The 22,313-nt window shown below is 48.2% G+C and overlaps 1 protein-coding gene across 1 annotated transcript; it reads right to left on the reverse strand.

Moving 5' to 3' along the window:
• Positions 1 to 6,713: 6,713 nt before the first annotated feature.
• Positions 6,714 to 17,584, reverse strand: APOL5 (apolipoprotein L5). The gene is made up of 4 exons (XM_090272535.1): positions 17,100 to 17,584; positions 14,681 to 14,789; positions 10,641 to 10,761; positions 6,714 to 7,623 (listed from the first exon to the last, which is right to left on the reverse strand). Exons 2-4 carry the CDS (start codon positions 14,709 to 14,711, stop codon positions 6,714 to 6,716), a joined length of 1,062 nt encoding a protein of 353 aa, XP_090128661.1. The 5' UTR covers positions 14,712 to 14,789; positions 17,100 to 17,584.
• Between the last annotated feature and the right edge of the window lie 4,729 nt (positions 17,585 to 22,313).

Here is a 22,313-nt window from a genome sequence, read left to right on the forward strand (position 1 = left end):
AACCTCCCTATCTCCTCCCGTCTCTTTTCACACTGACTCCTGCCGACCTGCCCCTCCTCCCCCCTCTCTTCCCTCAAGGCTGTTGCTCTGTGGACATCTTCAGCGTGCTTCAGCCCCGCCATCTGTCACCTCTGAGCGCTCTGGCACTGACTTGATTCCCATGGTCCTCAGCTCTGTGCTACATCACTTTAATTCCTCGAGGCCAGGACTGTGCTTTGTGTGGCTCTTCCTCCAGGCCGGACCCAGCCCTGAAGCCGCCAGCACCCGCTCAGGGTCCCTGGCAGCCTCCAGGCCCAGCACGGTCGTCAGGACTGACGTCCCTGCCAGCAGAGCCCTGGGGCGTTCTCACCGCGCACCGACCTGAGTGCAGAGCTACTTGCTCCACAGAAGATGGCGCTCCTGAGCCCAGAAAAGCAGAGGGATGTGCCTGAGAGTCCACCCCGTTCAGGACGGCCCGTCCCTCTGCCCTGAGAAGCAGTATTCACTGAAGTAGCTAAGAGCCTCTAGAGCCAACTTTTCTGGATTTGAAATCAGGCCCACCACTTCCTTGGGCAAGTTGCTTAGCATGCCTCAGTATTTTCATCTGTAAAATGGGGATATTAATAGTTCCTACTTTATAAGGTTGAGGTAGGATTTTAAAAATTAATGTAGCCCTGGCTGGTGTGGCTCAGTGGATTGAGTGCTGGCCTGCGAACCAAAGGGTTGCCAGTTCAATTTACAGTTAGGGCACATGCCTGGGTTGCAGGCCAGGTCCCCAGCTGGGGGCACGTGAGAGGGAACCACACACTGATGTTTCTCTCCCTCTCTTTCTCCCTCCCTTCCCCTCTTTCTAAAAAATAAATAAATAAATAAAAATTTGTTTTAAAAAAAGTTAATGTATGTCAAGAGATTAGAAATATAGGGAATTGAGTATTTGCTCAATTAATGTTTTATCATTATTATTATAAAACTGTTGTCATTAACAGTGCAATCCACAGGGAAGAGTCCAGAACTCCAGACAACCATTTCAGGCTCTGGTGGCAGACAAGACAGTGACCTGGGTTTGGAGTCTTTAATCCTTAACATGCCCTTGACCACTCAATAATAATTGCTCAATTCCTTTCTTCCCTGGGCTTCCCATTTCCTCGGGAAACTGAGGCACAGAGATGTTGCAGAGCTAGGTCATGCATGACAGAAGCGGTGGAGCCTGGATCAAACCCAGGTGAAAACAAGAAGCTTTGCTCATGCTGTGCCCCTCGGCCTGGCACAGAGACTAGCACCCAGGGGCTGTGAGGGAGCCATCAGCCTCTCTCCACCCAAGGGAATTTCATTCCTGTCCCCAGGGCTTACTCAGCCTCTGTCCTTAGAGTCAAAGTCATGGAATTGTAGAGTGGGACGTATGCCTTGAAGATCAAGTAGTCCAGCCTTCTGTTTGACCCATGGAAACAACGAACAGGTCCAGAGAGGCTAAGGCCGGGACCACACAGCGAGACATAGGCAGCCATGGACCCAAGGGGCATCTCTTTTCCAGGTGCTGCCTTGCTGGCATTGGAATGTCTGCTGGATGGAAAACCAGAAGCATGACATGGTCTTTCCAGAGGAATGGTGAGTTCTCTAAAGCCAGGGACTTGGGCTTTCTTGTCTTTGATGCCAGCTCTCAGGTCCTACTCCAGGGTGCGACTCATTGGGGGCATTCAACACACGCTTCCTGAGTGTCCTGTTGCGTCTTTTCCGAGCAGAGCATCAGCTGAGTGTATGTCACATCCAGGGGACGGTGTCAGGTGTCTTCCCATATGAGGCCTCATTTCATTTCCGCCATATTCTTGAGGTCTCATGATATGCTCCACTGTAGAGAGAAAACAGGCGGTGAAGCCAGGCTTGTCCACAGCACCCAGGTACAAAGTGGCAGGGGAGCCTGAGTAGCGTGTGGAGCCTGGATCCACTGAGGAGCGACGCAGAGCGGGCTTGTGTGCGGGAGGAGCCCAGGGACTGAGATGGGGCGGTGGGCTCTGAGCGCGGGCGCGGGGAGAAGGCTACCCAGCTGTAGGCCCAGCTGCACCCTGGCCTCTCCACGGGCCAAAAATAAAGCCTCTCTCCAGCCTCTCACTTGGAGCTTCCGTAAGGGGCTCGCTGGCTCTTGCAACCAGAAGGGGGCAGGTGTGAAAGGTGCTCTCAGCATCACCATCGCCCTTTGGTCCCCACTGGATTCTGAAATTGAGTTCCTAGGTCACAGATGGCAACTTCTCAGTTCCAAAGCCGGAATTCTGGATACTCAAAAGTTGCTTCTCTTCAATGAAACAGCCCAGTCAGCAAACTTTCTGCCCCCTGCCAGCTGGTGAATATTTCAAGGCTTGCGAGCCGCGCAGTTTCTGCCACAACTCTCTGCGCTGGAGCAGAAAAGCAACCGGAGGACACAGAGATGAATGGGCGTGGCTGTGTTCCAATAAAACTTTATTTACAAAAACAAGTGGTGGCTAGATTTGGCCCGTAAGCTGTGATTTACTGATTCTTGCCTGAGACAAATCGCAAGGCTCCAGAAATCTCTGGAGGAGTTTCGATCAATGCTTGTGAAAAAAAAATAAAAATAAAAAGTCCGCCATCAGGTACAGACTGAATGTGACTACCAATTTTGGTGTGTGTATGCACGTGTGAAAAATACTACATTTCCAAATTTTTCAAAGTTAGCAAGGCCAGAATTGGCTCACTTATACAAATTTAAAATGCTTGCCTTAGGCCTACAAAGTTCCAACCTTTCCTCTCCTTGGCGGTGTGCCTTGCGAAAGGTACTTCGCCCCTCAGAGCCCCCATGTCCTGACTGGGACAGTGTAGGGCAGCGTAGGGCAGCGGCGAAGAGCAGGGAATCAGGAGCTGGAGGATTCTGAGTTCAATCTCTGTGCAGCCACATGCTAACTGGTTGACCTTGAACAATTAATGTCTCTGTGCCTTAGACTCCTCACCTATAAAACGGAGTAGTAGCAAGTTGCAAGGATGAAACAGGGCAATATATGTAGAGCACTTTGCAGTGTCTAGAAGGTGCTAAGCATTTAATAACGACATGCCATTATTATTCAATAAAGTTGGTGATGCATTTAGCAGAGTTCTTAGTGCATAGTCACAGTCGGTGAATATTTCTTCTTCCCTTTCTTGGAGGTGAGAACAGGGATGAAGGAGTTTGTGGATGTGTACAAGGATTCCTCACGCTGGGAAAGTTGGAATGAACCTTACTGCTGACAGGTAGTAGCACAGAGATTCCCCAGGACTGTACTCTCCTCTTAAAACGTTTGTGTGAAAAATGAGAACTTTCCTCTAGGAAGTCATATGTCAGATTTTATTGCTAAGGTGATAGCAAATTGATCAAATCCGAGGAGGCAGCTGTGGGAACCTGTGATTTGCAATCTGTTGGTCAGAGCGCAGGTGGCAACCCCGACCTGTGATTGGCGTCTGAAGTGGGGGCGGTCTTGTGGGAAGTGGGCGCGGTCTTGTGGGAAGTGGGCGTGGTCTTGTGGGAAGTGGGCGTGGTCTTGTGAGCCCTCAGCCCGTGGCATCTCTGGGTAGATAGTGTCTGAGTTGAACTGAATTCTCAGACATCTTTGGTTGTCACAGAATTGCTTGTTGGTGTGAAGAATCTTACACACACGTATGCATGTGCGCACACACATATGCACAGAAACACACAACATGCACACAAACACACGCGTTAGGATTGGGTGCAGGAACCCAAAAGACTAGGCTTCCTTGGTTGTCCGCCATTGCTAATATCATGGGAATGGTCTTCCAGGAAAACACTCATTCAGTAATGAGGAGGAGACCATTCATTCCAGTGACTTAAGAAGTAAATTAAGCCCTGGCTAGTGTAGCTCCATTGACTGGGTGTTGTCCCGAAAGCAAAGGGTCACCAGTTTGATCCCTGGTCAGGGCACATGCCTGGATTGCAGGTTCAGTCCCCAGGTGGGGTGCATCTGAGAGGCAACTGATCGATGTTTCTTTCCCTCTGTATTTCCCTCCCTTCCCCTCTCTCTGGAATAAAAAAAAATTTTTTTTAAGTAAATGAAGACCAGCAGACTATAAGTTGGTCCTCATTTACTTATTATTTTTTTATCCTCACCTGAGGACATTTTTTTCACTGCTTTTAGAGAAAGGGAGAGGGAGAGAGAAAGGGAGAGAAGCATTGACTGTAGACGCCCAAACTGGGGATCTCATGTGTCCTGACCGGGGATTGAACCTGCAACTTTTCAGTTACAGGACAAAGCTCCAATCAAGCCACACCAGCCAGGGCAAGTGGGTCCCCTTTAAAAAAAAAAAAATTCTTTAATTTTGATGTATATATTTATTATGTATTCCTTCCATTTTATAAAATAATAATTCACATAATAGAAAACTTGAAAAGTACAGAAAGGAAGAAAGAAGAAGGTAAAAGTAACCAAAATTCCCTTTAAGTAAAGATAGGTGCAGTGTGACCTTGCTGTATTTCCTTGCGGGTGTGTGTGTGTGTGTGTGTGTGTTTCTACACACAGGTTTGAGAGGTGTTTCCTGTTGTTAGGTTAAAGGTGAGAAAGTATGTGCAATTTTTATTCTGCTTTTCTCACTTAATAAAACAGCATTTTCCATATTAATCCAACTATTGATTCAGGAAATCATTTTGATAGCTACATAATAATCTCCTAAGTGGATGAGTAGTTTGTATTTTCATGATGTCCCATTTTTTCAGTTACACATTCTGCTGTTATAAACGGATCACTTTCAGTAACAGCTTTTCTCAAATCGCTGCCTTTCCCCTGCACTGGGTACAGAGGACGTAGATCAGATCCAAGCTTGGGTGGCAGACTCCATGACAAAGACTCCGTGCATGGGTGACTGCCATGACAGATGGGGGGGTGGGTGAGGTGAGAAGGGGAGAGGAGGGGAGCAGAGCGTCATTACTGTAAAATAAAGGGGTTTTTCTCATTTAATTATAATTGTACTGTGTAATTATATACAATTTGGGAAACACACATACTCTAAATGTGTCTCAGCCCCAGTGAAACTGACATGAATATTTAGGTCTTCTTGGAATCTAGCCCTACGTGTCCACACAGAAAATCTTGTCTCTTGCAAACCTGGCCTGGTCTCTGGTATTTCTGGAGTCTCCGGGGGTTATGGCAATCGCTGCCAGGCTCCCAGCATCCTGGCTCAGTGCCTCGTAACCAGCAGAAGTGATCCTGCACCATGTTTTCTTGGCCGATGTCTTGCATTTTGCCTCTGCTAAACCAGGGAGACGGCTGACCAGTTAGGGAGAAAAGGAAAAGGAGGTAGTCAGTCACTTCTATAGCAGAACTGGGATCCCACAGCAAGTTCGCCCGAGCTCCCCGTTACCGCAGGGCTAAGCCAGGTGGCTCTCTCCCCTGTTGGTCTGGCTCCCAGCTGGGCCTGGCGCTAATGTGTCCAGAATAACACTTGTACTTTAAAGAGCTTAATGAACGGCCCCTCTGGCTGGAAATGCACACAGGCAGTGTACAGAGACCAGTGAGGTGACTGGCAAGGACACAAACCCAAAATGAATGTCCACAGAGCAGAAGTGGAAGACACCAGCTTCTCTGACCACCTGGGGCTCCCTCCCTCCCCCCACAGCCTTCCGCCCCAGGTGTAAGTGCACCTGTTAGATGCTCCCACAGTGCCCTGTCTTCCTCATACCATTTACCTCTCCTCCTCACTAATGGCTTATCTGGGGTCTGTCCCCAAGTGCCATTAGGGCAGAGACTGTGTTTTCTCAGGAGGTCTTCCATGCCCTGCAGGCACCTGGTCTCAGCTTATGCTCCAAGACAAGCAAGGAAGACTGAGCCAGGCCCTTCAGAATAGGAATCCTAGTGTTTTACAGTCTACCCCCCAAACTCTGCCCCTGGTTATTAGGAAGCTAGAAGGTGAACCCTAAGGGTAAAATACGTTGACACAGTGAAATAGGAGGAAAGCACCTCACACCTTAAAGCAGTGGTTCCAAAACTCAGCCACGCAACAGAATTACTAGAGATGCTTCAAAACTTCCAAAGTCTGGGTCCTACCCCAGACCTATCAGGCCCCAATCCTGGGGGAAGGGCCCACCCACTCATCAGTGTGTTTTGAGGTTCCCCAGGTGATTTCAACATGCAGACCAGGCTGGGAACACTTCCTTAATCCTTGGCACCTGTCCCAGGCTTCACTGAATTAAAATCTGTCAAATGAATAAACTAATGAATGAATGAATGAATTTGTGAGCCTCGGTCCTCTGTGTCCCTGTCCAGGGTCGCAGGCAGTGGCCTTGCTACCCGGTCCCATTCCACCTTCTCTGTAGAATTAAAGAGGAATTTTGATATTCTGCTTCATTTTCCTGGTAGTAGTTTTCATTTCATTTTTTACAAATAGATACAGTTAATGTCTCTGAATAAGAGAGTCTAGAAATACAAACTAGTTTTCAAATAAAAGTCCTTTCCCAAATCATTTGAAATATCACCTTCATCATGAAATTCAGCACAGATCTGTGGCACACCTGCCTGCTACGTGCCCAGCACTGCAAGGTGCTGGGGACACGTCCTGCCTGCCCCGAGGGGGTACTCTATAGGAAGACATGTGGCGAGCACCTAACCGACCCATGCATCATTTCAAAAATGTCTGGTCAGCGCTTTGGGAGGCAAGCACAGGACGCTGGCAATAACACAGGGACCTAACGGAAGTGAGGGGTGTGGGAAAGTCCTCCCTGAAAAAGGGCAGCTGTGCCTACCTGTTTAGCTTCCCCCCTCGTCCCCAGGGGACCTTACTGAAGCCCACAACCCCAACGGCCTTGCCCTCCTTCCTACCTCCTGGTTCATAAGGGGCTCCTCTTTTGCCTCAATGATCTTGTAGCACTGGGACAGCTGGCTCAGCTCCTGCTCCAGCTCCTCAGCGAGCGTCCTCAGTTCCTTGGCCACTTCCGCCCTCGCCCCCTCTTCCAGGTGCTGCCAGTCCTGCAGGAGGCTCCTCACGTCTTGCATGAAAAATAAGCCAGCCCCAGCCACACTCAGCACCCGGGCCCCGCGGGTCACGGCCAGAGCGGGGCTCTGAGCCACACCTCTCTGCGCCCCTGTTGCCCTCAAGAAGGGCACACGGCGTGTGGTCATGAAATTCCTGACACTCGCCATGAAGCCAGAGTTGGCTTGGGCCACCCGGGAGGCACGAAGTTGCCCGATGCGGTTGAGGGCTTCAGAACACCACTGAACACAAGCCCCTACAGCTCCGACTTGAGGAATATTTATTCCTCCACCAGCTTCGGCCTCCGGAGTTGTCCGAACAGCCATCAGTCTGCCGAGTCTGTCTCTTGCCGCCGAATTATTCCTGTTTTCTAAGACATTAGTCACAATGCGGGTGGCTAAAGCTGCCACCCCCAGGCCCCGCCCAGCTGCTGAGAGTAACAGGCTCCCTCCTGCTGTTGCAGATGACAGGGCCACACCTATGACGGTCATGACCGTAGACACGGCCCCCGCGGAGCTGGCTACCAGGCTGGTCTGGGTGAGCCTCTTGTGGGCTGAGTCAACTTCATCTGCGATGGTGTTAAGTTCTTTGATGATCGTTTCCAGGTTCCGCTTCCGCAAGAGGAGACCTAAGAGAAACACTCTTTCATCCGGTGACAGATTTCCACGTGGCCTGCTGGCTTCATTGCTGGGGACAAACCACATCACATGATTATTTTTCCCATCAGGGACAGGCTCACCAGGGAGACTGAAGACTTCTCCATCCTCTGAGCTCTCAAACACACTCAGGGAGGAGGGCCATGGGAAGGAGGGTACAGAACAACTGGGGAGCAGCGTGACAGAGGCTCGCCGTCCGGGCCAGGCCCCCAAGTGGCCGGGTTTTTTGGAAGAGCTGGGTCCGGGCAATCCCTCTGCACCTCAGGACTGGCTGTGGACACCATTGCAGTGGGTGAAACACAACCGAAAAGCATCACTGACTGGTCACCAAACCTTTTCTCTTTTCCTAGTAGTTTCTTTTTTACTGCATTTCCTCCATTACCATTTATTCCCCTTTTCCACCCCAAACCCCCTCTACCCCCGACCCCACAACCGCCACGCTGCTGTCCGTGTCCATGAGCCCTTTTTCTTTTTCGCTTGACCCCAAACCTTTTCTGAATAATGTTCCTATGTCCGTACATACGTGATGTATACACCTGGGACGGCGCACGAGCACTTATAGCCCGGGAAACAGAACTAACGGTCCATCGGGTCTACATCGCAATTTTTTTTTTTTTTTTTTTTTTTTTTTTTTACTGTTTAAAGGGCATCTACCTGGATGTTGTGGTTGCTCCCAGGAAGGGAAGCCCTGGAGCTGGGGACAAAGTTTTGAGGGACATTACTTTTTACTGTTTGCCCTTTTGCTCTTCTTAAGTTTCATGTCATGTGCATGTATTAGACTTATTCCAAAAATAATTAGTAAAATAACCTGCATTTCTAAAGAAAAAGGTGGGGTGACCCCCAGTGGAAAATCCAGCTGTCATCGCTCCTACAGGGAGAAGTCCCTGTTCCTTATTCGCTCTGACACTGTCGTGTACTTTGCAAATGGAAGGTAGGTTTCTGACAAAGGGGTGGCTGGGCTTAGAAACCACAGTTCTACTCTGTTCACGTGTTAACAGGCCAGTGGGAGAAGTGCCTCGTCTTTTAAGAAAAAGGGGTGAAGAGGAGAAAATGTACAGCTGAGAAGTTTCTGTCCACTGCGCTCAAATTTCTCCTGCATTTTGGGAGACAGTTTATTTAATCTTCCTGTGGAACCCATTAGGCCCAGCTCCGGGCACACAGACGGCGGAGAGTGCCAGCTGCCCGCCACGGGTGGTAAAAAGGTTTCCGGGAAGCGAAGAACCGCGAGGCTGCGTCCAGGCTCTTTGAGAAAGGAAACGGCCATCGGCCATGTTCTCACCACGAGTGAGGCCAGTCCCCTCCTGCGCGGAGAAGGCTGGCCCTGGGGACGAGGTGATCTGCGGTCCTAGATCGCAGCCCCACGAGTGAGGGAATTAGGGAGGGGAGGCAGACCCTGAGAAAAAAGGTGTCCTTCTAAGCCGATGGGCTCCTGGAGGCTAACGGGGCTGGAATCAAACAAATAAACAAAACAAACAAAAAGGAGAGCCTAGCAGCCATTTCTGCACAAGGGTCTTCTCCTGTCAACTGTCCTTCAGGGAGATGCCTGCACTGAACTGCCCGCCTGCACGGCCTTCCTGCCATCGGAGCCAGCCTTTATAAAGGGCAGTCCTGTTTCGACCAATGGCACCAAGGGTTTTCCCATCCAGTTGGATCTGTGCAGCTCTGATCAATCAGAGCAACTCTGTTCAATCAGAGCAACTCTGTTCTGACCAATCAGGACAGTGCCTTTTGGGCCAATAAAACTACAAGGATTTGGAGCCCTCATTTGCATGAGAACATATCAATCAGGGACCAGGGGTGGAGACTTCTGTTTATATAAGTCAGCACCTCTCTGGCTCTGAGAGGGCACTTGTTCCTTTCCACAGATTCCCTGGCTGAGCTGAAACACGGATCTCGCCACAGAACAGAGCAGAGCCGTCCAGCCAGAGGGGCCTGGCGCGGGGCTGCCTCACAGCCGTGCTCTATCACAGTGGAGCTGTTTCGCACTGAATGATGTTTCCTTCTTCACTGCCCCCCAAACTGGGAATTCCTGTTGGTGTTGAACTGGAGCCAACAACCATCAGTTGACAGAACCTAGGACTCCAGCTTTCCAGAATCCTCTAGTCTGCCTCACAGCGGAGCAAGGAAACACTGTCTCTCTGCCTTCGCGGGAGGAGGGAAGAGAGATGTGTGCACAGGCCCATTGGAAGTGACCTGATTTAGTCCAAGTCAGTTCGTCAGCCAGCAGCACATCGGAAGATGTTGCTCCGAGCTGTCTCAGGATTAATGGGAGCCATGGGGTAGGGGTGGGGGGAGGATCTAAAGACTAGAAGAGGGACCGGTAACAGTGGAGGGAGGCTGGGCCAAGGACGTGGCTACACAGATTGGCTTGTTTCTGTCCTGAAAGGGCAGGAAACTCTGGTTTGCATTACTTAGGCCAAGTTTATAATTTAAGAGCTTGGGCTAGCACTGCACTTCATTTTACAGAAACTTCTAGACACTTCAGCAAGAGTAAGCACAGCCTACCCCAGGCAGCAGAATCTATGTTGAGTGGAATGCATCCGCTGAGCTCTCCCAGGGAGTCTGGGTGGCCAGGCAAAGGCCATGGAAGGGCAAGTCCCAGAAGCTTGGATCTCAAGGTCGAGGGTGGAGAAGGGCTGCTAAGCTGCTGAGAGTCTGTCACCCAGCAGGCCAATGTCTGGGCACCTATGCGTGTGCTTACACAAGGTTCTTAATTTACTTTGCTAAGACGTGAAAATCCTTTCATTTTCTTTTGCACGTCTCCAGTGGCCAATGGAGGTAAAGGAAATACACGATCAACTCTTCAGCCAACTGCACGGAAACACGTAGGTCTCTTACTCTGAAGATGGCGACAGCATAGAGCTTAATTTGAACATCAACAATCCAATTTTCCTCCTTCGTCCCAATACTGAGTCTGTGCCAGGTGCTGTTCTAGCTGCTGGACTTCGGGCAATGAGCGTATCAGCCCAAATCCTTGCCCTCACAGAACCCTCGTTCTGGTGATTCCCGCTCCCCCCCCCCACCTCGACACCCCTTCTCCGGGATTACCTTTCCAAACCAAGAATCTCCATCACCATCTCAAATGTTCGCGGATTACTGAGTAGACAGTGCATTTCTTCGCTAGACATCTTGGCTAGACCTTCAATGATGCTCTGGCGAAGTGGGTCATCTAGTCATAATATTTGGGAGTAAAAGAAGCGAGGTTAGAATACATCAAAAATTGCACATCATTTTTACCTAACGATTTTAACCGAACAATTAAACTGTGATAATACCCAGTGCTAACTATGTTGTAGCCAACCTGGCCATCTCTTAGATTTCTGATAGCAAAGTAGATTGGTGAAGGGCTTCGGAAATTTTGATGTTATATTTAGTCACAAAAATCTTTTGATAGTCATCCAATCACCCAACAACAGGCACAAGGATGATCAGGGCCATTTTATTGATGGTACTGTACACTTGAAAGCAAGTGAACGCTCATTCTGTCCAGCCTGCTACAATCTATAATCCCAGCAGGGCTGTCCGTCTCTGCCCAAGCCTTTCTAGAGATGAGGAGTTCATTGGTGGTTAGTTGTTTGTTTGACCAGGTCGGTGACAGGTAGCAGAATATGCCACTGCAGAGATGCCACTATGAAATATTATTTGGAGCTGTAGGCGCTTGAAAAGCCACAATGTGGGAGGGCTTCTTTGAGCTTCCCTTATCTGCCTACAAACAGACCCTCCAAAAGGAATTCAGTTGTCCTAGGTCCCCTTCCTAAGTTTCATCAAGAAAGACCGGCTCTTGTCACAGGAGAGGAGACTAGAAGTTGACACCACACCCAGATACACTTTGTTACAAATTATCATACTTCCCCTCTCTTCTTCCAAGGGTCCACTCATCTTTCCTAAAAAAAAAAAAAAAAAAATTAAATATTTACTCCTCACTAAGAGGCTTACTACATCCCCTCCCCTTTTTCTATTAAATGGCATCTAAGACTGAATTCTAAGCCACTTTGGGTAGTTAGTTACTCATTTTTCCCTGGGTCTCTCCCATTTGTGCATGAAGAATGTGGGTTAATGAACTTCTCTTTTTCTCTTATTACAGGGGTCTCAGATAACTACTCAGAAGGGCGGAGGGATCATTATTCTTCCTTCCCCACATAGATAATGCTGCAGGGCCACCCTTGCTTAGAGACGCTTATGGTGCAGCTTCTTTTGTTGCTCAAAATCACTTTAAATTTATTTTCTATTTTTTAAATATATTTTCAATGTAATTTGACAAAACCACCCCCAATACTGTCGATTTTATTCATTTACTTCAAGTTATTTTTCAAATGCGTATGCTTTTTCACATGGCTTTTATAACACTCTATACCTGTCTGTTGTTTTTAAAATGCAGTATTATGGGACAAGCATTTTCCATATCGCTACACAGTTGTCACATGATTCTTTTTGATGACTCTGCTATTCCATCCAAAGGGGACCTGCCTTCCTGGTTATAGGAACACTCCATTCCTGTGACACTTTGGGGTCTTCATGTGTGTGTCACCTGTGTGAGTCCAGCATACAGTGGACTGACCCTCGGCTGGTGGCGCTGTCTCCACTGTGGCCAGTGACTGGCTTCTTGCAGTTCTGTGGGCAGGACCTGGGGAGCTGCTTCTCTTCGTAGTTACACTTGGAGAAGGAAGTTAGTTGCTGTCACAGTATTGACAAATATGTGCCTCAGGACACATCCTGATTAAATCCAAGGTCTGCCACATTCCTCCCTGGCGGCATGATATGGCTTCTCAGGGATTCCGCGTTTCCTTTTCCTTGTAAGTCACATTTGTTGCTTCTTCCCATTTCATGCTAACAGTATCTCCTACTATCTTTTAATAGTGTGCTTTCCAATTTGCTCTATAGAAATAGTATTCATTTTAATACTCCTCTGTGCTTCACTGAATTTTGACTAACTGCAACAGTGATTGATGAATAACTCATGAATACATAATTCTGGTTTTCTTTCCTAGTTTCTCAATGTTTAGTTTTCTCATTTGGCTCCATGCCTTACCAGGTTAGCCTGAATTCTTAAATTGACTCCCGCATTTCACTGTTGACATCTGGTTTACAAAAACCACTCTTTCTCATAAGGCAGTGTGTTTTATTCCTATATTTACATATTTTTATTAGAATTAGGGGCTGAATTTTCAGAATCTAATGAGATAATCATAATGTTCCTTTTTTTATTTAACCCACAAGTAGAGTGCATTATGTTCATAAATTTCCATACATTGAATTATCCTTATATTCCATGAAAGCTACACTTGATCACTGCAGATTTTTGTATCAGTATGTTACAGATTTATAAGTTCTAGTATTAAGTATGTCCATCTTAGAGTCATAAATGATATTGAGCTATAGTTTTCTTTCCTTATAATCAAGATTAATTATTAGTGTTATATTTGCTTCATAGAATGTAGGTTTTTATATGACATGAAAACTGCTTGTTTTCTGAAAGTTTCAAAGAACTTGCAGATTTGTCTGCCACATCTTCATGGGATGCTCCCTTATCTACATCATGCCTGGCAACACACTGGAATAAAGGCTCAGAATTCATGATACTGAGTTTTTTGTTTAAAATCATAGCTGACTGTCTCCCCTGTCCTGGTCTAGGGTAGATCTTTGGGGGGGGGCGGGGGTGAGTCTGTTTGGGGGAGTGGGGGAGAGAACAGGACTAAGGCTCGGCAAAGCAGAGTAAAATCGGCGGCGGCCTAGGAGGCCCACTGCATGCGCCCTGGGCCTGGGTCTCCATGACAAGGTGTCATGGCTTCCTTCCAGTTTTAGTAAAGACTCTCTGAGCCTTTTGTGACTTACACCTCAGATTAGAGGTGAACTAGAACCCCGACTGGTGCTTCATCACTTCCCTAGCTGATTTCAGGAATCATCATGTTTCATAGCCCGCCGCATTTCTGTAGTTAAAAGTGTATCTTCTGCTGGGAAAGCTCAGAATATCACACTATCTGGGAAAAAGCAATAACCACCCTTCCAGCCTCACCTCGCCTCACTCCTCCCAAAGATGGCATCGTCCTTCTCCGACTGGTGCAGATGCCCTGACACTGAGGGACACGTCTGGTACAGGCTGGTCCCCCTTCTGTCCACAGACTGCACAGTGACGCACGCAGCCCTCTCCCCTCTGCCCTCTCCCCGCCCATGAGGAGGGATGAGCTGGCCCCAGCTTGTCCACCCTGCCCCCTCATCTCTCACGTGGGCCCTCTCAGGTCATCAGCCAGAGGCCACTTTCCTGAGGTGTGGGTTTGGATTAAGAGGGAGGAAGAGGCTCTTGGATGAAATCACATGAGGTGTCCTGCTTTCTCGCCGCTATTGCCTCCGTCTAGGACTCTGAGGAAGGAGGTTCGGCTGCACCAAAGCCAAGTTCAGGGACTTCTGGAGGCCCTGATTGCACAAAACTGACCACAGACGCCTGCCGATTGAGAGTCGCAGGGGCCAGGAGGGGTAACGCAGATGCTGTACCTGATCCGAATATATATTGACTGGGTTTCGTAAGGCACAGTCTCTGTAACTAAGGAGCCGGGACACGTCTCTGACTGTAGGAGGAGTGTGAGCAGGCTCTCAGGGGAAATAGGGCAGGGGTGGGACCTTAGACCCTCACCTTCACTTCAGGAACTGGGCTCACCCACATACAGGGTCTTGAGTCACTACAAGGGGAGGGGCCTTCACAAAGTGCAAAACTAAAACCCCTTTTTTTTTAAATGGTAAGAATAAGGTGTGTGCGGGTTGACACTAAATCTAGATGGGGTCCAAGAAGCAGTGAAGACGGCGTCACCCGTCATAAATCGAGACGGTGAACTTGGCTCAAAAGATTTTGCCGAGCCCTGGCTGGTGGGGCTCAGTGGATTGAGCACCGGCTTGTGAACCAAATGGTCTCTGGTTCGATTCCCAGTGAGAGCACAGGCCTGGGTTGCAGGCCAGGTCCCCCGTTGGGGGCATGTGAGAGGCAGCCAACTGATGTTTCACTCTCTCTTTCTCTCTCCCTTCCCTACTCTCTAAAAAAAAATAAATAAATAAAATATACATTTTTTTAAACTTTGCCAAAGAAAGGGGAGGGTTACCTGAGTAGATTCCAGTTGGTGCTATGGCCATGGTGCCTCTCGGGACTCCTTGGTGCTTCTCTCTCTGCAGGTGACAATGGGTTCTGGGCCAGAAAGGATGGAGCTTCACCTTGTGAAGAAGAAAAGGCCCCCCAGTCAGAGAGCTGCGGATTCATATAGAGCTGAGACCTAGGGACTTGGACATAGGAATTCATAAACATGTCAAGTCCATGGAAGACGGCGAGCTCAGGGGGACAGAAAGCTGAGGAAGGGACCCTGAGAAGTGCCAATATTGTAGAGGGAGCGAGGAGTAAAAGGAAGACTTTAAAGACTGTCAGGGGAAGTTGTCCAAGGGGCAGGAGAGGTAGTGGGAGGAAACCAAGTCTGTATCTCCGGCTGCCATGTCTTGTTCCTGTCTGCATTATAATGTGATGATGCTCAGAATAGTCTGTGTGAACTCCCGGGGTGAAGAGGAATCTATCAAATGATCAGTTTCTCTTCTTTTGGCAATTATCCAAAAGCAACACAAAATGATACAAGCATCATCTATTAGAAACTTTTTTAAAAAGTAAACTGGGTTAACAGGATGCCAAAAGCAACGGGAATGAGCCAGGCTTTGGGAAGAAAAGGGAAGGGGTGCTGCTGATGGCAGATTTCAGAAGAAGTAGGCAATGGCGACAGATTTGTGGGGGGAAAGCCCCTCCTCAAGGGGCAGGGCCTTCACAAAGTGCAAAACTAAAACCCCTTTTTAAAATGGTAAGAATAAGGAGTGCGGGTTGACACTGAATCTAGATGGGGTCCGAGAAGCTGTGAAGACAGGACTAAATGAGGAGCATGATGAGAATAGCCGTATTTGCAGGACACAGTGTGTCCTTGAGGCCAGCAGGAGACTCTGTTGTGAGCAGTCTGAGAAGTAAAGACTGAAAACTCAGGTAGAAGTTCCTGGGCCAGAAAGAAGGGTCCTGCGAGCCCACAACACAGCCCCGGCTCCGTCCTTATTTGAATCTCCCACAAACAGCTGGTCCATGCAAAAAAAAGCAGCCAACACAAGGTCGACACAAAAAATATTAACAACAGCAAAAAACAACCAACTCAATTGAAAAAACAAAGGACTTGAATAGACATTTCTCCAAAGAAGGCGCATGCAAAGATGCTCAACATCACTAATTTAGGGCGATACAAATCAAAACCACATGAAATACCACCTCACACCGTTAGCATAACATGAATCAAAAAACAAAAAACATGGAAAATAACAAATGTTGGCAAGATTGTGGAGAAATTGGAACCCTTGTTCATTGCTTGTGGGAATATAAAATGGTACAGCCACTAACGACAGTAGGGCAGTTACTAAAAAAAAAAAAAATTAAAGATTGCATTACCATGTGATCCAGCAATTTCATTTCTGGGTACACACCCAAAAGAATTGAAGGTAGGGTCTAGAACAGATATGTGTACATCCGTGTTCATAGTAGCATTATTCACCATAGCTAAAAGGCAGAAACAACCCAAGTGTCCATTAATGGATGAATGACTAAATAAAATGCGATATATACATGCAATGGAATATTATTTGGCCTTAAGAAGGAAAGAAATTCTGATAATGCTACCGCATGAATGAACTTTGAAGACCGTATGCTGTTTTTGAAAAAGATTAAAGAAGACTATTTAGGTGATACCAAGAAACTTAATAGCACTTCATGAAGCAGACAGTGTCCATTTGGAGCAATGCCAAGTAAGGTGGCAGGCAGGCAGGTTTCATAGGGTTAAAGAGAGAGAGAGAGAGAGAGAGAGAGAGAGAGAGAGAGAGAGAGAGAGAGAGAGAGAGAGAGAGAGAGACATAAAAACAGAAAAGATCTGATTGGCTGGGCCCCACGGCGCCGGCCTTGTTTGGGGTGGGAAGGCCTGGAGTTGGTTGGCCTTTGGATATCAGCCATCTAGATACACTGTATTTCTGGTCAAGCACGGCGTTTACAGGAAAAGGAAAATTATCTGAGTTTTGCTGACATAGCGCCCCAGGCAGGAGCAGCTCCATCTTGGGCCTGGAAAGTTATTTCAACACAACTAAGTGAACGAAGCCTGTCACAAAAGACAAATAGTGTATGATTTCATTCATAGGAGGTATCTAGAAAAGTCAAATTCCGAGAGACAGAAAGCAGAAGGGTGGCTACCAGGAGCCGAGGGGCCTGGGGCGTTAGTATTGAACAGGTGCAGAGTTTCAGTCCGGGAAGATGGGAAGTTCCGGAGAACAACGGCGGTGATGGTTGCCCCGCAATATGAATGCACTCAATGCCACTGAACTGCACACTTAGAAATGGTTTAAATGATGAATTTTGCATTATATACATTTACCACAATAAAAAATATATCTATATCACCAAACAAAAATGAAGACAGTAACAACCAGAAGAAAAGCAAATGGCAGACAAAGAACACTCACCTGAAAAGTATTGGCAAAAATATTGATGAAAATTGCAAGCACTGATCTTCAAGATGGCAGTGGAGTAAGTGGAGGCAACACTAACCTCCTCCCAGGACCAAACTGGAATTACAACTAAATTATAGAGAAACCGTCCCGAAGAGCCACCTGAGCACTAGGGGAGAGAAGCCTTATAACCGCGGACAGACAGAAGGAACCGCTTCACCACAATGTCACTGGCACGGAGCACGAAGGAGACGCGACAGGGCTGGTGGGGCTTCCACAGGTGGCAGCTGAAGATCCAGAGGGTTATTTCAGTGGCTGGGTGGCTCCCCCTGGGAAGTGCGGAGTCTAAACTCCAATCTGGGCTCAGCAGCCTATAGGACCAGAGCCGGAAAGGAATCTGGATAACATCCTGCTGTAACATCCTGCTGTGAAAATTGGAAAGGAATCTGGATAACATCCTGCTGTGAAAATTGGTGGGGCTTCCTGCCGGGAAGAGAAGGCTGGAGATGCAGAGAGCCCCTTAAAGGGCCAACGCACAAAATTTCATTTGCAGCCACTTACTCTGGGCTCCAGCAAAGGGAGGGCAGAGCGGACTAGAGCCATGCATGAGGAGCGTCTGGGGTTGGTGACTCTGGGAGATAGCTGAAGGGTCAGGGACCAGGATCCCTGTGCTGAGTCACCTTTCTTGGGCACAGCACTCCCCTCACCCCATGGGGCACCAGCCTGGGAGGAAGCAATAGCCCCACCCGCAGGAATCCCTCTCCCCCCACCCTGTGGTCCATAAGCCAGGCCGCTGAGGAGTACAGCTGGAAGCAATTTTACTGATGGAGCCTAACAGAAAGTCTGCAGGCCAAAAGGATCTCTGGGTGCTTTGAGAGTTGAGCTGACCCTCCCCCCATGCCCAGTGCTGGTAAGAGTCCGCCTTGGGGAGCAGCCTGGTTCTTTCCGTGCACACCCAGGCCCAGCAAAGCAAGCTGTGGATGGCTGATAGCTCCAGGAGGTTGCCCAGGGTCAGTCACAGGCAGCACCTGACTTGGGGCTGCACTAGATAGAGTCTTTGCGGATCTACCTAATACAGTGCAACAAACAAGAAGAGGCAGCAATGGGGAGACAAAGAAACAGGCCCCAAATGAAAGAACAAGAGAACTCTCCAGAAAAAGAACTAAATGAAATGAAGCCAAGCAACTTATCAGGTATAGAGTTTAAAATAATGATGATAATGTAACAGAACCCCTGGGCTGCTCCGATTGAAACAAAACCCACGGGCTGTTTAGTTAGCGGTCCGATTGCCCGCCGCCAGAATCATAACTCTGAATACCAGAGTTTGGTGAAAAGAAAAAGAATCGTTTATTTACACAAAGTCCTGCCTCCCCCTCCCAGACCTGGCCAGTCTTAGGAAAGTCAGAAACACCGTTTCCCTACTTCCTAGGCACAGTTCAGCTTTACCAGTAGCTGCCAATCACTCAGTTCTGATGGGGGAGGTCCTTTCTGTGCTGTGGTGCCCTCCAGCTCTCAATGCAGGACCGCCTGGATTCTCAGCCTCCTTGCAAACTGCCTTCTTCCTGCAAACCGCATGGATCTCCTCTCCTTCTCAAAGCAGCCTGGCAAGAGCCTCTTCTTAAAGCAGCCTGGAGATCCCTTCTCCAAGCCAGATGGAGGGAGCCCACAAGAGCCAGAGAGTGAGGGCGTGAGGGCCAGAGAGAGCCTGAGAGAGAGCCTCCTAGAGCCAGAGCCAGCCCAAAAATCTCCGCTGCTGCTTCTCTCTTCTCCCCTGCCTCCTCTCTCCCTGCGTCCTCTCACGCAGTGAGTGTTGCAAACCGTTCTGACCATTCACAGAACCCTGCGTAGGCTCTGTCTGCTTCTTCCCTACCAGTCCACAGTTCAAGACCCCTCCCATCTTCCTGAGTCTTGGAAGTAAAGCGGATCTTTGCAACAATGTATCCAGCCACTAGCTCCAGGCATGCAAGGGCATCCTGAAAGCTGCTTCCTGCTCCCTATCTCCCAGCCGCAAACTTCGGGGTTTGTTTTTGGACTCCCCTGTTTCTGTAACAATAAGGTTACTCAACAACATGAAACAAGACAGAGAAACCATGAAAAAGGACCAGTCAGAAGTAAAGAGTGCAGTATCTGAAATAAATAACACACTGGAGGGAATAACTAGGTTAGACGAAGCAGAGGATCGCATCAGTGAAAGATGAGGTAGAAAAAACACCCAAGCAGAGCAGCAGCAAGACAAAAAGAAAAGGAAAGAAAACTGCAAGTGCTTGTTTGGCAATTCGTTTTTTTAAAGTCAGAGAAGCAATTTCCTTGACAATGCAAGACGTTAAAACAACTCCAAGAGCTCAGGGACGATGTGCCGAGACAGCAGGAAGAAAGGAATGGAAACCGGGGCAGCTGAGGAAAGAAGAAACGAGAAAAACAAAGCTGTCAAAAAAAATAAATGCTTATTGGAATTCGCACAAGGAAAAAGAGACCCTGTAAAACCAACCAACCAGAAAAGGCAACACTGAAGACAGAGAAGAAAGTGAGCAAAGGGAAGTGAGAACGACATGCTAAAAACGTCTGCCAAGCGTATATGGGACAAAGGCTCCGGCATACACCCGCTGGGATCCCCGAAGAAGGAAACTGAAAAATATGAGCAGAGCAAATATGGGAGCAGCGCCTGCGACAGCTGTAAGGACAGTGCTCTGCAGAGGGCCTGTGTACGTGTGTGTGTCTACGACAGTTCTGTCATTCTTATGTCCCCGGATATTTTTGGACCTGCTATGAGTTCTTAGGCACACAGAAGAAGAGTCATTTTGATTCATACTATCTTGGATTTACTGTTTAGAATTATCTAGAAACTGATAAAGCTTCTATCTTATTGGTGTTTAATTCAGAACCTACATACTTTCTCCATGTTCGTTCTAACAAAAGCAGACACATGGGAGAAACAAAAGAAGCGGACACAAATCTCTTTGATCCCGCTCCCTGTGATAATCGCTGTACAAACTAATACTATAATGGGCATATTATTTAATAAAGGATTCACGTCCGTATTGCTCCAAACGACCTTGTAAGGGGAAGGCATCTGGGGCTGTTGCATTTTACAGCCAAGGGAAGTATGGTTCCGCCGGGTGCAGTACGTACTCGGGCCTCTCCCTGTGCAGGAGCAAGTGCGCATGTGAACCGCTCTTTAGTCGGTCCGCTTTCCCAGGCAGATGAGATGAGGCAGCTTAGAGCCGGGTTTCCAGACCACTGTCTTCCGTGCCACCTGGAGGGAGGACAAAGAGCTTGATAAATAAGTAACTGCTTGTCACCAGGTAGGCGGAGGATAAATATTTCGGCTAAACAGCTCAGAATGAAGAGCATACAGAACCCCTTCTAGGCACAGTGCCACCCCTCCCTTCCTCCTTTTCAATCATAATGATAGTTACAAAGCACCACCGACCGTGACCCTGAGGCTCCTTAGTACCAGTATGTCTCAGACTTAAAGGGTCTGCAAGCTCCCAAGGAGCTGGTCAGGTTGCTGACCTGGTTTCCGTAGGTCTTGGAAAGGGCCTGAAATCTTGCATTTCTAACCACGCTCCCAGGAAGCGCGGACGCAGCCTGCCAGTCCTGGATCACACTTGGAGTAGCTCTCTGGCAAGAAACCCTTCTCCGGGTCCCTGTGGCTCTTAAGTTGCAGTCAAGCCTTTTACTGTGGCTTTGTGGCCCGCTTGGCTTGACCCCTGACTGTGTCCAGCCTTGGCCTCTGTTTTCATTGCTGGATGACCCCTGATCAACAGACATTAAGTGCCACCAACCACGTGTTTATTGCGCACAGTTTCAGTTTTGCAAGATGAAAAAAGTTCTGGCAGTGGATGGTGGCGACCGAACTGTGAAGTCACTGAACGGTGAGCTTGGATGTGGTTTAAATGGTAAAGTTTAGGTTGTGTACATTGTACCAGTTTATAAAGAGAGAGAGAGAATTGCTTTCACCCAATTTTTAAAAAATTGTTAGTGCCACACACAGGTAGGTTGTGTTTATTCAGCTGCCCCAAATTCTGTTCCTTTTTTTAAAATCTGCTCCAAATTCTGTTCCCCTTTTCTTTGTAGGGAACCGCTCCTTGTGGTTTAGGGAATTGTAGCCCCAGCTGAGCATGACCTGTCGCCGGCATCCCGGCTGTGCTTGTCTTTAAGTCTCAACTTAAGGCTGCGTGGGAGACATAACCGAAGGCCACTCAGAGCGTGTCCGTGGGAATTGGATTTAAAGAATGCTTATTATGCTTTAGAACTTGCTCTGCTTTCCTTATCTTTAATGTAACATAAACAATCTCTAGATAGGAATGTATGAAACCTTGCACCTGGTGCCAGTGTGGCAGACTGGTCACTGTGCCCTCTGTACTGGTACATGTAATGTGTTATTGTCAACTGTAATCCAAATGCCTAAAAGCTATCAATGATCCATGAATTTTGACCTTGTATCTCCCATGTATATCCTTCTTAATAAAAGGCATGAGGAAAGGAGGTCTTCTTTTCTCCCCTAGAGAGAGCAGCCGCCTTCCTTCCCCCAGACATAATAAAATGTCCTGGGTAAATTTGTTCTGCCGTGGTCATGAAGCCTCTGCTGGACAGAGTAGTTTCCAACTGAGCCTAGGGTGTTGGAGGCACCTCCACCTCATTTCTTAAAATATTATTTTGGTCTACCTTCTGGACCAAGAGAGGGTCCGACTCTGAATTCCTCAGGCGTGTGTGTGGGCTCCAAGGAGGGCCTTCCTGTGTTCATCCCATAAGCCCTCCCAAGGTTTGAGAATTCAGATTCCACACCGTGGCTTTGCCCAGATAAAGGTGGTAGTTTTGTAAGTAATAATGTTTTACAAAAGGACTGGAGGCTGAGAGTTTTGCTGAGCTGCTGCAGACCTATGCTGTAAACAGGAACCTGTCCCCCGGAGGGGAGAGAGGCAGCAAAACTCATAAGGTGGAGGGAGCTGCTCGTGACCTCTCTGGGCACCCAGTAGACAGACGTCACCTTCAGGGAAAGAAAGCCTCAGCTGGAAGGGTTCAGAGGAGTTCCCATGGCACTCACCAGGAAATCGCCTCTGGGGGTGATGCTGAACTCCCTGGAGGCAGTGCCCCCTGGTGTTCCAGCTCAGGGCTGAGGACAGGTAGGGAGGAGGGAGGGAGTTCCTACCAGAGCCTCCTCCTGCTGCAGGGCACCCTCCACTGACAAAACTCAACCCCGAGCCTGGGGGTGGGAGGCTGAGGGCA

This window comes from Furipterus horrens, unplaced genomic scaffold, assembly GCF_987537825.1.
Source record: "Furipterus horrens unplaced genomic scaffold, mFurHor1.1.pri manual_scaffold_4, whole genome shotgun sequence".
NCBI lineage: Eukaryota > Metazoa > Chordata > Mammalia > Chiroptera > Furipteridae > Furipterus > Furipterus horrens.

Bases quoted from the DNA above. Each gene is read 5' to 3' on its own strand.
- APOL5 (XM_090272535.1), bottom strand. From the start codon at position 14,711: ATGGCCATAGCACCAACTGGAATCTACTCAG. The intron at 10,762-14,680 runs GTAACCCTCCCC...TATTATGACTAG, and splicing joins ACCAACTGGAATCTACTCAG to ATGACCCACTTCGCCAGAGC. The intron at 7,624-10,640 runs GTAATCCCGGAG...GTTTGTCCCCAG, and splicing joins GAGATTCTTGGTTTGGAAAG to CAATGAAGCCAGCAGGCCAC.